This window comes from Chenopodium quinoa, unplaced genomic scaffold (assembly GCF_001683475.1).
Source record: "Chenopodium quinoa cultivar QQ74 unplaced genomic scaffold, ASM168347v1, whole genome shotgun sequence".
Lineage (NCBI taxonomy): Eukaryota > Viridiplantae > Streptophyta > Magnoliopsida > Caryophyllales > Amaranthaceae > Chenopodium > Chenopodium quinoa.
The window spans coordinates 1,365,624-1,381,441 of record NW_018745540.1 but is presented as its reverse complement, the minus strand read 5'-3'; the positions used below and the strand labels follow the sequence as shown (position 1 = coordinate 1,381,441).

The following is a 15,818-nucleotide window of genomic DNA, read 5'->3' as shown; positions in this document are numbered from 1 at the left end:
GTGAAAGTGATAAAATAGCGATGACCATTCCTTGTCGGTGTACTCATTGGTCCACATACATCCGTGTGTATAAGACCCAATAAGTCACTAGCCCTTTCTCCCAACTTGGAGAATGGTTGCTTTATCATCTTCCCTAATAAACATCCTTCGCAATTTTCAAACGACACTAAGTCGAATGAGTCAAGAATACCGTCATGAAGAAGTTTCTTGATGAAACATTCCTCTCCTCCTCATCCCTTTGAAAGATCTTGCATTCCCTCTTTTAGTGGCCTTTCCCACCATAATAGAAGCAACGCATCTTCGCTTTGTTCTTGAACTCCTTCTTCTTTGCTCTCAAGGGCCTTTTGGTTGCTCCATAGGAGGTGGCTTGGCGAAGTAGCTGCACCACATCTCTTAAAGAGTTTGACTCCTTTCCCGCAGCTATATACATCCTGAGTGCATCATAGCCCGAGTGGAGTGAGGCAAGCAAGATATGACCCGCCATCTCATCCTCCAACGGGATTCTGAGAAGCTCCATGTACTTGAAGAGCCTAGTCATTCTAATCACATAAGGTTGGAGGGCATACCGGGTCTCAATTTGGTATTGTAGACCCTTGACCAAAGCCGGTACCTCTCCTTAGCAAGGCAACCCTCTTCCGGTGGCTTTATCTTCATGTTACAGAGTGACCTAGTCACATCAAACACGAGTCCATCATAGTTGCCATTGAGACTCTTAGTGACTCTTACATTGACAATGTCCTCAAGTGCTTTGAGGAACATGTACGGAATATAGGAGGATAACTTTTCCTTCCATTCTTCTGAGATGGAATTAGCCATTAGTCGTGAGACTTTCTTACAATCGGAAGACCATGCATCATGAGCTTCATCACTCATGATACCCTTAGAGAAAAAGCTTGGAATGGGAGTATCTAGAATGTAATCCATGGAACAATTCCGAAGAGTTTTCCGGAGTTCCTCTTCCCATTCCTTGAAGTTGACCAAGTTTAGGCTAAAAGCCAACTTTTCGGGGAGTTCCGGGCACATAAAGTTGTTGTTGTTGTTGTTAGTTCCAGACATGATTATACAATTAACAGAATTTGCAATGAAAAACCATTCATAAAACCAATAAGTATGAAATTTAATGCATACATGCAAATTTTCAATCTTATTGAGCATTTTATCCACACATTAAAATTTGTCCCTTTTAGGCAAGAATATTACGATTCCAAGATCCCAAAATCAAAAAGTGATTAAGCATGCTTTGGCTTGTCTTAACACTTAATATTTTAAGGTAAGCAATCCAATTGGTAATAGCTCTAAGCTACTCTTGGTTCGATAAAACATCGCATCTGATGCTTTCTTGACGTTTTATCTCCATTGCCACGACATTTAATGACTCCTTATTGATATCGTTGAGCTTAACCAAAATCAACTTGTGTACCTAGTATACCTTACGTTCCTAGGGAGATAGTGATGCCTTGCTTTGGCATAGCCCATCACTATGCGCATTAGTTCGATAAGTGTTATCTTGGAATGGCAAATTTGACTCAATTTTATAGGGACCTAGGGTTTCTATGTTGGTTGATATAAATGAACTTAATTAATCATCGCAACATTCGAAATCCTAAACATGCATCCAACATATAATTCACATATATAGGCATAATTATACATAGAAAACATAAGTAAAAGATGCATTTGGCAACTAGCATGACCCCTTGAGTCTTCAAGTCTTCAAGGGTCTTCGTTGCATCCTATCGGCTTGTCTTCTTAGAAACGCCGCCTTCGAGACATCTCCACTAATTACGCAACTACTAGTAATTATGACTAAGACTAATCTAAATATTAAGGTACAAAAGTACGCAACGGTACGCAGACTGTATTTAGATTTACAAAAATACATAACGGATCGCAGTCCGTATTTACTATCCTAATCGGGCCCCACTAGTTTCCATTTTCACAAAACCTGTGATAGAATAGACATTCCATTCATCCATTCACTATATGTGAATGGCCCATACATTTTACAACGTAAAACAAGTAACAATGCATAACATGCTCAAACTAGTAACTAACGTAGGTGGTTAATCCAATTAACGCACCTAATTAAAATTAATCAAAGTTGTTAATTTATTATGTGATTAAAATGCAATAAAATTAGCTCAAGTAATTAATGAAGCTCCCACTAAATTCCGCATCCAACTTAATTAAAATTAATCCAATCAATTTAATTAAGCCGGTTTACCCAAATTTTGCCAAATTATTTTGCAAGTGCCGGCAAAACCGAGGCCTAACCTTGTTAAAATAATTAAATAAAATAATTAAAACGGCAATAATTGCAAAATTGTATAGCCCCTCGATGCCCGAGTGCCTAGCACCAAGCCACGAGGCTCGGTTTGCTAGGCCCAAGGCTTGGCTGTCTTGCGTGGCTGCTTCCCCTTGCACATCCACTTGTTGTGCCAGCAAGTGCATGTGGCTGATACCATTGCACCAAGTGCGTTATGCCGGCTTATGTGCGAGGTGCATGCTGCCTAGAAGCCGCAAGCCACAGCCCACGCAACAACACTACTCTCGCACCAAGCAGCGCACCATGGCTAATCGCACACACCCACTAGCACCGCATCAACGATGCACCACCTCGCATCCTTAGCAGCCATATGTGAGCTGCGGAAGCAGCCTGGCTGGCTGAGAAAGATTCTTGGGGTTTCGTGCCTCGATGTGCGTGCTTGGGCCTCGGGATTTTTTCCTAATTTCGTGTTACATAAACATTTAATTCTAAATTAATTTTAGAACAAATATTTAGCAAAAATAAAATAAGTCCGACTTATATAAATTTAATTTTTTACTTTTTTTAGTGCAGAAACAAAAACTAATTCAAGAACCATTCTTTAAATTATTTTTGGCTCAACTTGATGCTACAAAATTGAGGGCTATTCTCACAATGAATTAAACCGAACATAAATTAATAATGAGATTTAACAAAATTAAAGGGGTTGGAAAAAATAAACACAGCCATCCAATGAAAAATTTCCAACACTAACTTGTGTAAACTTGAAAATGTACATCTTCCAATTTGAAGATTAATTAAATTTCAATTACAAGTTTTGAACTTTTAAGACTTTAATCAGCTCAAAAATGATTAAATCCAACAATTAGTTCAACATGTAGTTTAGAAAGTAAAGTTCCAACCAAATAAACAATTAAAGATTGGATCTTTAACAATTTTAGGGACTTCAAAATTACAAATTCACCATCAACATTCACACTTGAAGCAATTATTTTTGCAAAATGTGAAATTGCAAGTTTATGTGAAAAATGAACTCACCAAATTAAGCACCAAATATGACTTCATAAACATGCTTAATAAGGGTTATTATTGCAGTAGATTAATGATGTAACCATACACATAATCTAACATTAACATGCCATAATTAATCAAGGTTTAAAGATTTAAAATTTTTCGTCAAAACGAAAAACCCCTCGAAAAACATGTTTCTAGGTGGATTTTGGCATCTGGACGGTCCTCAAAAGGATGAAAACTAATTTAGAACATCAATTCCACCCAAAATTCACTACTTTTGGGTCGAAATCTTTGTTCTTGAGCCAAAATTAGAATAAATACGAGATTAAAACTAATTAAAATGAGCTTCTAATCTAATTAGAAAGCAAAATCAGAAATTTAAATCCATTTAAATCACCTTAATTAATTATTAGTTACAATAATTAAATGAGCGCGGCTCCGATACCGCTGATGGGTTTCGTAGTGTCCGACACTACGCGGAATAAAACCCTCCCAAAATCCGCACACAAATTAATGTAACTAATCATGCATATTAATTAATTAACAATCACATAATTAATTAACAAGGAGAAAGAAAGAAGAAAAGACGATCTTACCCTTGACGCGTGCTTCAACCTTTCTAAGAGCTCGTACTTGAAAGCGTTAAGCTCCGTAAATGACAAGCCTCCGACGGTTCTCACCCTCGAGACCCGACCCGAACGGCCCTTACCCCGAAGCTTAGTCGGGGCTAGACCAAGAACAGTTAGAGTATTAGAATTAAGGTATTCTCTTCTTGGAGATCCCTTAAAATTCACAACTCAAGTGTCCCTTCCCAATGCCAAATGATTGGTATTTATAGGGAAGGGAGCTCTTGAATTCCAATCTCCCATGAATGTGGGAGAGTTGGTAAAATGCACTTTATTCAATTTATTTTAATTCAAAAATCAAATTGAAATGCAAGTGAATAAAAAAACGTCAAGTGTCAAGAGGTGAGCAAGGGGTTAGGTGAGGACCACAAGGGGGGGGGGACCATCCTCCCCTTGCTCCTTAAGCAACCCACCAAAAATCGGGCTCCCCACGCACATGCTGGCTGACAGCCTGCTTGGCTGCCAAGGCAGCCTCGGTGGCGTCTAGCAACATGGCTTGGCATGCCAGCCAGCTCGCATATGCCTACGCACAGCCAGCAGGCCACACACGCCATGCGGGCTACTGCTGCTGCTGTGTTGCTTATGCTTGTGCTAGGCGCTGCCTAGCACGTAAGCACGCATAGCCTAAAGCACACGCACGCATAGCGTGCTACTACTGTTGATGCGATACTCGTGCTGGGCGCAACCTAGCTGCTGTTATGCTTGCGGCTGGGTGCGAGGCCCAGCACACTAGCACGCATGGCCCACCAGATGCTAGCATGTGTGCGACTAGTGCACCAGCCCTGCAAGCGTGCTCGGCCAGCAAGCCTAGCACGCACATGCATGCTTGGCTTGTGGCATAGCCATACGATGCGGTTGGTGCCCTATGCTAGCCTAGCCTTCACAAGGCTAGGCCAATGCGAAAGTACGGCTTAGCTTAAACTTGTCGTTTTCTTGATTTCTCATCTCGTCGAATTCTAAGTTCGACTCGACTTATGACGCTCCATTTCGACGCTCTAAACTCGATATTCGACGTCTTTGTTCATAATACTCTAATGACTCATTTAATCCTTCGGATTAATTCGTCATTTCGGTTCGGTTACTTGATTGGGTGTGACCCGAAGGGTTCAGTCAAGATTAAGTTGTAATATTAATTATACATTAATATTACTGATCAGAAGCGGCCTCCAGCTAGGCATTCCGATCACTTGACCTCACTGAATAATTAGCTTTCTAATAATTTTGAACCCTCTATCGGAATAATACACTTGTTCGAAGGACACCATTCCTTTCACTTCAGTAAAAGCTACAGTCTCTACCTCATTAAAGGCTCTCTTCGTAGTCAAAATATCCTTCATCAATTTATCATATGTAAGAACTTGAGTAATTAGATCAATGAAAGGAACTGTTACCTGCAAATTCTTGACAACCTCCAACAACTAACCAAACCAACTTATTGTTAAAACAAGATCATCATCTTTGGGCATAAAAGGCCCATCATAGTGTGAACCACTCCTCAAAGTAATTGCATATGCATGATCTGTAGGTTGTACTGGCTGTAATGGTAGGGCTCCCTGTTCGCTAACTTGTAGAGTAGAGGTGAGTTGCGCAATTTGATTATCTATAATTTTATTATGTGCTATCAATTAGTCAATTTACGCATCTCTACTTTGCATTTGCTTTCGCATAATGGCCAACATAGTTTTAATTTCTAACAAGGCAGGGTCAGTAGATGGTGGTGAGTTTGTGGTTGGGTCCTTTGGTTGGGTGGTTGATAATTTTTTTGCTGTGGTTGTTGTGGTGCTTGTTGTTGAGGTTGTTGTGGAGGTGGAGGGTTTTGCACATTGGTACTCCAGTAGGAAAGATATGGATGGTTCCGGAGACCAGGATTATAAGTGTTGGAGTATGGGTTATTTTGCCTATAAGCTTGGAAGGCATTAACTTTCTCCATGGAAATCCTACAATCTTGTGCCCAATGACCTACAATTCCACAATTTTCACAAAAAGCATCGTTAGTATTATTGACAACAGAAACATTAGCTACAAAAGTAGGAATAACAGTACTAATATTATCTAATTTCTTGCAAATAGAGGTTATTTGAGCTTGCACAAAGGATACAGAATCGACATTATGTTTCCCCTTGTTTGCAAAACCTCTAGGATTCCCGTATTGAGAATTATGAATTGCCATCTCTTCAATAACTGTTCCTGCGAGATCTACTTGAAGATTCATAAATCTTCCATTGGCTGCTGAATCAAGAATTGATCTAGATGAATTTCCAAGCCCGTTGTTGAAGGCTTCGATTATCTGCCACTGCGCTAATTAATCCATGATGGGGACATTCTCTCTGCAAATCCTTAAATCTTTCCCAAGCATCATATAGACTTTCATCAACTTCTTGGGCAAAATTTTGGATTGAACTCCTTAATAAAGTTGTCATCTCTGCAGGGTAGTATTATTATATAAATTCAAAGCAAGAGTATCCTAGTTAGTAATACCAAGGGCAGTTCTATTCAATCCATTATACCATAATTTAGCTTTACCACGCAAAGAAAAGGGAAAAGAATCTTCCTGATTTGGTCCTGCGTGACCCCAGCTTGTCTGATAGTGTTGCAATATTGGCAAAAATCTAAGATATGAAGATTTGGATCTTCACCCTTAGCTCCGCTAAATTGCTTCCTCTCGATCATAGTATTAAACTAGGGTTTAATCTCAAATTATACTCCCTTGAGATTAGGTGTAGGAGCAAGATGTGGAAAATCTGTTAGAGACGGCTGCGAATAATCGCTGAGCTTGCGAGGTGGTTCAGCCGTCATCTCTTATTCTGGTTCTAAAAAATCTTATGTGTCAATAGAATCAGATGGGGGTTCCAAAGGTGTACTACCCTTGGAAGTAGCTCGTACTTGTCTAAAAAGATTCTTTTGTCTATGAAAAGAACGTTCGATTTCAGGATCAAATGGAATGTAGCCTGATCTAGAACTCCTGAGCATAAACACAGATCTAAACAAACAAATATGAGAAACTGTCTCAAAGAACTTGTGTTCTCTTAGACAAAAGAAAATAATCTAGACTATAAAAACAATTAGAAATAAAAATAAAACCGATTCCCCGGCAACGGCGCCAAATTTTGACAGGCTAAAGTCGTATCACCTAATCAAAAGTAATTCCTAAGACCTCTAACTGATAATAGATAGGGAAGTAGGGTCAAATACACAGGGAAACATCGTTCTTCTATTCCTAATTAATTATTATAATCTAAATTATTAGGGAACAAGTAAGATTGTGGGAATTATACTATGATAATAATTAAATAAGGGAACAATCAATAATAAAAAGCCTAGGGTCACATTTTCACCAATATTTAATACTCCCGGATAAAACATAACAATTAACGATTAATATTGCAAACATAACATGATTAACAGGCTCTCACAATTTATTAATCAACATAGACCTAACAGGCTCTCGCAATTTACTAGATCTAAGTTTCTATTGAAAATAGGCTTTAATATCAAATTAACATCTGCTCGATTCATCAATTCAATATTGCTATACTTTTACAATCAAATCACATCTGCTCGATTCATAATCCAATTGTAAAGAATTAAAACAGTTCAATAAGAAATTATCATGCAATATCAAAAATCAACCAAAACAATTCATCCCTTCATATTAATTATGGATCCCCCAAGAACCCTAGAATTAAACTAGTCATGCATAATTGAATCTACACTAATCAAAGCATATATGGAAGGCATGATTAAAATCAAAACACAAATTAACAAAGCAATTCAAATCAAAGAAATAAATAAAGCAATAAAAGATGCGAGAAATAATACCGAATGAAGGAAATATGAAATTGCACTAAAAGGGGAAAACTTAAGTTCAACAATAATCACCAACTAAAATCTCTCTAAAAGTTTTAAGCATGAGAGAAATAATAATGGAAAACATAGCTATTAAAGCTTACAAAAAGAACTTAAATACTAAGCCTAAAATTAGCCAAAATGACGAGTCTTAAGACTCCCAGGAAAAACACGCGCCCGATCGGGCAAAGAGCCGCCCGATCAGGCCCGCCTTTTTTCTTCTAACCGCCTTTCTGGGCATTTGCCCGATCAGGCCGGGTCTTTTTCTTGGCCGAGTTTTCTTTCTTCTTTTCCTTTGGGCTTCAATTGCTTGAGGCCCAAATTCTTCTTATTCCTAGGTTCATTGCTTGGATCAATTCCATGGACCAAGCCCTTAATCACCAATTTGATCAGTCTTGGGCTACGATCAACGGTCATGAATGTGACAAAAGCTTCGATATCTCGTAGTGGCCCGAAAACCATAGAAATTATTAACAAATCCGGGAAATTCCTACAAAAAAATGCCTATTCTATAAAACACTCGAAACCACACATTAGTACTAAAGGTAGCCCCGAAAAGCTCAAATATGCATAAAAATGACCGTGGGACGGGGGATAAAATAGCATGTAAAATACATATATCAATGGTTATTCCACCTTTCTTTGGAACCACATGAACCGGGCTAACCCACTTGCTATCGGAGATAGCATAAATAATGCCCGCTTCACGCAATTTCAAAATTTCCTTCTTGACAACCTCTTGGAGGTTGGGGTTCAACCTCCTTTGAGGTTCAATCGAGGTGGATTGATCATGTTCAAATTGAATACGATGCATGCACAAAGAGGGGGTAATACCCTTGATATTATACCCTATCACATCTCTATATTTTCTCAACACAATAAGCAATTTTTCCAAATCAAGACCATCAAGGGTAGTACTGACAATAATAGGGTATTCCCCTTTATTTCTAAGATAAGCATATTTCAAAGAAGGGGGAAGGGGTTTGAGTTCTACCTTGGGAGGAGGCTTGGAACTCTCCTCCAATTTCTCTTCCTTTTTCTCAAGCTCAACTTCTTGTTGTTGTTCAACCTCTTCCTCCTTAGGAGCTTCTTCCATGGCCATGACAAACTCTTTTGCCTCTTGAAAGTGGTACTCTTCTTTGCATGTAAGAGCTTCAACCATTGGATCTTGAGGCTTCATCATGACACACATATACCCAGTCATTGGTACGCAAATCCTTATATTGAAATTTCACTTTATAGTACAGTATCACCACTGAATATCAACAACCATTTTTACATCACACTTTAATATGCTCTACTAATTTCAGAAAGGTTAATCATTTTATTTGTAAGTACATGTACATTTGTGATTTATTCATGGAAAATAACAGGGATAGGCTTTTTGGTTGATGTGTCATATGCATTATTTTAAATGCCTAAATCTTTTTCAAAACATGGATTAGTTGCAATTTGAGGGAGAAACGACACAAGCCCAGAGTGTAAGTTATCAAGAAGATTGGAGAAAACAAATAATTATTTTTTCTTGTACTTTACTGCTATTAGTTCAAAATATCTAACATCTAAAAAAAAAAATTTGGCAGCACCTCCCCAGTAAATTGACCACTGCCTGACATAAAGTCGTCTTAAAAAAAAACAACTCAAAGCCACACAGCAATTAACCAGTATTTTGCTTCTCCCACACTTAATCTCTAATTGTCCTCAATGAAAAAGAAATGAAGAAAAAGAAGAAGAAACTTAGTTGGTTTAGTAGATTATGAGATTTCATAATGTTTGTGACGTTGTTGCACATTGCGTAGCACTCAGCTTTTCAATGTGCGCAACTCTTCATTCCGCTGCATGTACACGGTTACACTCATAGTTCTTTTCTGATTTCTGAATTTTTTATCCTCCTTAATTCTCATGACCGGAGTTCTGGAGTTAAAGGTATAATGCAGTGTACTTGTGAGATTAAACCGATAGTGATGCTCCTACAGGAATGCACAAATTAAATCCACTGAGTTTATCTCATGGTGCCCCAACAATTAAAATTGCAGAAAAGAAAGGAAACACAGGAAAGAAAGAGAGAAAATAATAATAATAATAATAATAATAATAATAATAATAATAATAATAATAATAATAATAATAATAATAATAATAATAATAATAATAATAATAATAATAATACCTTCAATCTAGTTTATCGTGCGGTCATGTTAAGTGAAGTTCGTTGTCGTTGTCCGAGCCTTTCACGATGGGTTGAATTCTACTACTCTAATCCAACTAGATTGTATTATGGGGACCACACCTTATGGTCGTCTCAGGGGGTGCAGCAGGGTGATCCCCTTGGTCCCCTGCTTTTTGCTTTGGTTTTACAGCCCCTGGTGTGTAAAATCATAGACACCTTTGATGTATGTCTTCAGGCTTGGTATTTGGATGATGGTACAGTTATTGGTGACACGTTGGTGGTGGGGATGTTCTGCATTTGATTATGGAGGAAGGGCCTCGGTTTGGGTTACATCTTAATGTGGAAAAGTCTGAAGTTTTCTAGCCTACAGAGGACCCTCGAAGTAGGCTTGTGGGTGTCTTTCCACCTAATATTGCTCAACCCTTGCGTGGTGTTAAGTTGCTGGGTGGTCCCGCTAGTTCTGATTCCGGTTTTGGAGGTGAGCTTGTGATGCAGAGGGTGACCAAGACCATAGCGCTTATGGATAGGGTTGCTAAGCTTGATGATCCTCAGTGGCGGCTTGCTACCTTGCCTTTTGTGTATGGTGGGCTTGGTGTTTATTCAGCATGTGATGTTCGTCATTATGCTTTTCTTGCTTCCCGATTACAGTCTGCTGGGTTGCAGACAAGGCTTTTACGGCATGCTGGCGTTGTTGGCCTTGGTCGAGCCTTTGAGGATGCGTTACGCTTGTTCAATAAAACGGTGGAGTCTGACATTATGTGTAATCCTAGTGAGGTCGCTGCCCCTAAACTCATGAAGAAATTGGCATATATATATTTCACAAAGGTTACCGCTTCTGCAGAATCCGCCTTTTCTTTGTCTCCTCGGCAATCAGCATTGTGGAAATCGCAGCAGGGAGATCATTCCTCTTCTTGGCTTCGGGCGGTCCCTATTTCTGGGTTAGGTCAGACGATGAACGCAAAGACCTACCGTTGTGTGTTGTGCTACCCGATGGTTGTTCTATTGTTCTCTATCTCGGCGTCGTGCTCTGCTTGTTCTTGGGTTTTTACCGGGGATATTTTCGATGATCATGCGGTGTCTTGTGCTGGCATTGTGGGTATAAAGCATCGGCATAATGTTGTCCGGGATACCCTTGTTGATATTTGCAATAGATCTGGTATTTCGGCAAGAAAGGAGGTTGACATAGGGTTGGCTGGAGGAAATGACGGGGCCCTCAGACCTGCAGATGTGTTGCTTTATTCCTGGGATCGTGGTTGCGATGTTTGTGTGGATTTAACAGGGTCTTCTCCTTTGACACAGACAGGGCTATCTGACTTCGTTCCTGGACGGGTTGTGGCTGATGCAGCTCATCGAAAGCGGGTGAAGTATGAAGCTAGTTGTCGGTTGATTGGATATGGTTTCATTCCCTTCTCCTTTTCTTCGTTTGGGGAATAAGAGAAGGAGGCTATTGCGTTGTTGAAGCGGGTTCAGAGGTTCTCGGCGACGCAAGACGTTGGGGCTCGTGCTGTAGCTCATATTTTCACTAGGGTAGGCTTTGCAATAGCTAGAGGAGTGGGGGCCCAGATAGTATCTCGACTTCCCACTAATTTATTGTAGGTTGTATGACTTTGTGTGTTTTTATTATTATTATTATTATAATAATAATAATAATAATAATAATAACAATAATAATAATAATAATAATAATAATAAAACTGAAATCAAAAGAAATGAACAAGGAAAAGAGCATAATATCCTTGGGTTGCCTCCCAAGTAGCGCCTTTGGTTTAGGTCGTTGGCTCGACATTCCTCTCTTCATGCTTGTTCAAATAAAATGTCTTCAATCATGGTCACATAAGCTTGATCATAGAATGGTTTTAACCTATAACCAATAACCTTGAAAGTTTTGTTAGTATTGAAATCTTTGATTTCAACTGCACCATGAGGAAAAACATTAGTAACAACAAAGGGGCCAAGCCATCTAGTTTGTAATTTTCCTGGAAATAATTTCAAGCGAGCATTAAATAATAAAAGAACTTTCTTTCCAACCTGAAATGATTTCCTAGCTATGTTTTTATCATGGAAGGCTTTGGTCTTGTCTTTATAGATTTTGGCATTTTCATATGCCTCTAACCTCAATTCTTCCAACTCAAGTAACTGTAATTTCCTTTCTTTTCCAGCAAGGTCATGGTCTAAATTACATTGCTTCACTTCCCAATGAGACTTATGCTCGATTTCCACAGGTAAATGACACGCTTTTCCAAAAACAAGTCTAAATGGAGACATTCCTAAAGGAGTTTTATATGCAGTTCTTTAGATGCCCATAAGGCATCACCTAATCGAAGGCTCCAATCCTTTCTACTTAGTTTAACCATTTTTTCCAAAATACCCTTTATCTCCTTATTCAACAATTCAACCTGTCCACTAATTTGGGGGTGGTATGCAGTGGATACTCTGTGAGTCACGTGGTATTTTTCAAGAAGGGCACCAAACGTTTTATTGCAAAAATGGGTTCCTCTGTCACTAATGATGGCCTTAGGCATGCCAAATCTATTATATATATGACTCTTAACAAACTTAACAACCGTTTTAGCATCATCGGTTATTACAGCTTTCCCCTCTACCCATTTAGACACATAATCAACAGCAAGAATGATATAAACTTTACCAAAATAAGAGGGAAAGGGACCCATAAATTCAATACCCCACACATCAAATATTTTACAAATTAAAATTCAGATTGGGGCATTTCATTCCTTTTAGACTGATTTCCAGATTTCTAGCAGCGTTCACAAGCCTTACAAAAGAAATAAGCACCCTTATAAATAGTAGGCCAATACAAACCACATTCTAAGACTTTATGAGCAGTCCTTTGAGGACCAAAGTGTCCTCCACTTTCAAGACTATGGCAAAATGTTAGTATAGAATCATATTCAGGTTTATCTACACACCTTCTAATTAATTGGTCAGAACACACTACTAGAAAGAGGTTGTTTTCCGATGGAATTGCTCCGACGGACTTAAATTCCCTCAGAAAATTTGAATTTTCCGGCGGAATTTTGGTTTGTTGGAAAAATCCGTCGGAAAAGGTACGTTCCGACGGAAAATCCGTCAAAAATATTCCAACGGATTTTGTTTCCCTCGGTATTTTCATCTTCCGACGGAATATTCCATCGGAAAATTTATTTTCGACGGAATACAATACCGAGGGAATAATTTCCGTCGGAATATTAAAACACTTAAAAAAATAACATCCATAATTCGCACAGAAACAGAAAGAGGAAGAGAGAGAAAGGGAGAAAGTGAAGGATCGGAGAAAGAGAAAGAGGAAGAGAGAGAGAGAGGGAGAAAGAGCAACCGGCACCACCGCTCCGCCGCAAGTACGCTGCCGGTGTAGGTAAGTGAAGCTATTTCGTTTTTTTTAATTTAAAATTTCCGGAAAACCCTAACCACCACCACCATGTCACCTAGGCACCACCGGATTTCACCACAATCACCACCGAATTTAACCACAACCACCACCGGGTTTCAACTCAAAGCCACCGCCGTCGAGTGGTAAGTGGTGTTCCTTTATTTTTTTGTTTTTTTAAGTAAATGTTTTCGTTTTTTTGCCCTTTTTCTGTTTTTTTTTTTTTTTTTTTTTGGAATTGTAAACTAACCTGAGATCTGAACCCCACAGCCACGGAAACCAGTCGCCCGCCGGTCTGCAACCAGAACAACGCCCAGCCTGCCGCCAACAGCAGGTTGTTGTCCCTTTGGGCCTTAGTTAGAAAAGGGGGAAACGTCCTAGTTAGTAAGTAATTAACTGTATCGGCATACCAAGGAGTTTTAACATGATATAAAGAAAGCAATTGTTCATCGAGGAAGAAATCACTTATCATAGGCCAATCTTCTCTAGGGACAATCCTACTCAAATGGTCAGCAACTTGATTTTCAACACCTTTTTTATCCCTAATTTCTAGATCAAACTCTTGTAATTGAAGCATCCACCTAAGCAACTTAGGTGCTGAGTTACTCTTCTTTATTAAGTATTTAAGAGCCGTATGATCAGAATAAACAATCACATGAGTACCAAGCAAATAAGATCTAAACTTTTCCAAAGCAAATATCACAGTATACATTTCTTTTTCGGTCACAGTGTAATTGCATTGGGTAGGATCAAGTGATTTTGAAGCATAATGTATCACATAAGACTCTTTACCCTTCTTTTGACCTAAAACAGCTCCTATGGTTTTATCACTAGCATCGCACATTATTTCAAAAGGTAACGACCAATTAGGAGGTCTAATTACAGGAGCACTTGTCAGCTGGGCTTTTAAATCATCAAAAGCTTTCTTACATTCATCATTAAAGTCAAAAACAGCATCTTTAGCAACCAAAGCACATAAAGGTGAAGCAATTTTTGAAAAAAATCTTTATAAAGCGCCTATAAAAACCAGCATGTCCCAAAAATGATCTAACTTCGTGAACACATTTAGGATAAGGCAAAAACTTATTACCTCAATTTTAGCTTTATCTACCTCTAAACCTTTAGCGCTTACAATATGACCAAGAACCACACCTTGTTCTTCCATGAAATGACACTTTTCAAAATTCAAAACAAGGTTAGTTTCAACACATCTCTTCAGAACACGAGTTAAAGCATGAAGACATCTATCAAATGAATCACCAAAAACAGTAAAGTCATCCATAAACACTTCCATATCTTGTTCAATCAAATCAGAAAATATGCTCATTATACATCTCTGAAAAGTTTCTGGAGCATAACATAAACCAAAAGCATTCTTCTAAAAGAAAATGTACCAAAAGGACAGGTAAAAGTGGTTTTATCTTGATCTTCAGGGGCAATGGGTTCTTGTACGTAACCTGAATAACCATCAAGAAAACAGAAGAAAGATTGCCCAACAAGTGTTTCTAACATCTAATCAATAAATGGAAGAGGGAAATGGTCTTTTCTGGTAGCTTGATTAAGCTTCCTATAGTCAATACAAACTCTCCATCCATTAGAAACTCTAGTGGGGACAAATTCTCCCTTATTATTTTCGACAACTGTTATTCCACTCTCTTTAGGTACCACATGTATAGGACTTACCCATTGAGAATCGGAAATAGGATAAGAATTCATCACTTTCCTTGAATTTCGGATGTGTTGAAGAAGGATTTATTTTGAGCTTGATGAAGATAAACATGGAGTTGAGATATGTTGTTTCGGAGCTTCGGTTTTAACGAAATTTCATCTTTGTTTGCTGGTTGTTGCTGTAGCTTGTTGCTTTCTTCAGGAAGTCACGTGCCCCTTTTGTTTCTATTTCTTTTCCTTTTTTATTTTTTTATTTTGCAAGTATCTTGATTCCTTATTTATATATTTTGATGATATAAAATGATTCTTTGAATAGCAACATAAATGGGATTTATTTTCCTCTTGCTTTCCTACCAAAAACACACAACATAAAATTAAGTATCAATTATTATAAAAATAACTATAAAATAAAATAATGAATAAAATAAAATCTAAAATAATAAAAGTAAATATAATCATAAAAAAACCAATATAAAGCGGCCATTGGACTAATATTAGGGACTAAAAATATAGTATATTATGCACTAATCAAATTCCCCCCCCCCCACTTAGTCTTTGGTCGCCCTCGAACAAACTAAATAAAACTAACCTATAAAAGCAATAAACCTAACTCATTGTCGTAGGAATCACGGTTACACTTAGCACGTGCAACAAGCCCTTTAATCCCTTAAGTTCCCCCTAGAGGACGAGTACGGTCTCGTGAGGGTTTGCAGTAGACATACCCACAAAGTCTGTTATTCAGAAATTTTCAACTAAATAGCAGTAAACAATTTTAAAAAATCATTTTTATAGAAGTTTCCCCAGTTTAACTTGACGACTTGCTCGATTGACTTTAATCAT

The 15,818-nt window shown here is 38.3% G+C and overlaps 1 protein-coding gene across 1 annotated transcript; it reads right to left on the bottom strand.

Annotated features, from left to right (window-relative positions):
• Window positions 1-11,716: 11,716 nt before the first annotated feature.
• Window positions 11,717-14,997, bottom strand: LOC110716081. The gene is made up of 7 exons (XM_021894716.1): window positions 14,994-14,997; window positions 14,705-14,767; window positions 14,401-14,657; window positions 13,721-14,235; window positions 12,746-12,804; window positions 12,291-12,521; window positions 11,717-12,189 (listed from the first exon to the last, which is right to left on the bottom strand). Exons 1-7 carry the CDS (start codon window positions 14,995-14,997, stop codon window positions 11,717-11,719), a joined length of 1,602 nt encoding a protein of 533 aa, XP_021750408.1.
• Between the last annotated feature and the right edge of the window lie 821 nt (window positions 14,998-15,818).

What these genes read in the sequence shown, in the direction of transcription:
- LOC110716081 (XM_021894716.1), bottom strand. An exon ending in TAGATAAAGCTAAAATTGAG is followed by an intron (nt 14,236 to 14,400) that starts GTAATAAGTTTT and finishes GATGAATGTAAG; the next exon opens with AAAGCTTTTGATGATTTAAA. An exon ending in GTTGAATAAGGAGATAAAGG is followed by an intron (nt 12,190 to 12,290) that starts GTATTTTGGAAA and finishes AAACTCCTTTAG; the next exon opens with GAATGTCTCCATTTAGACTT.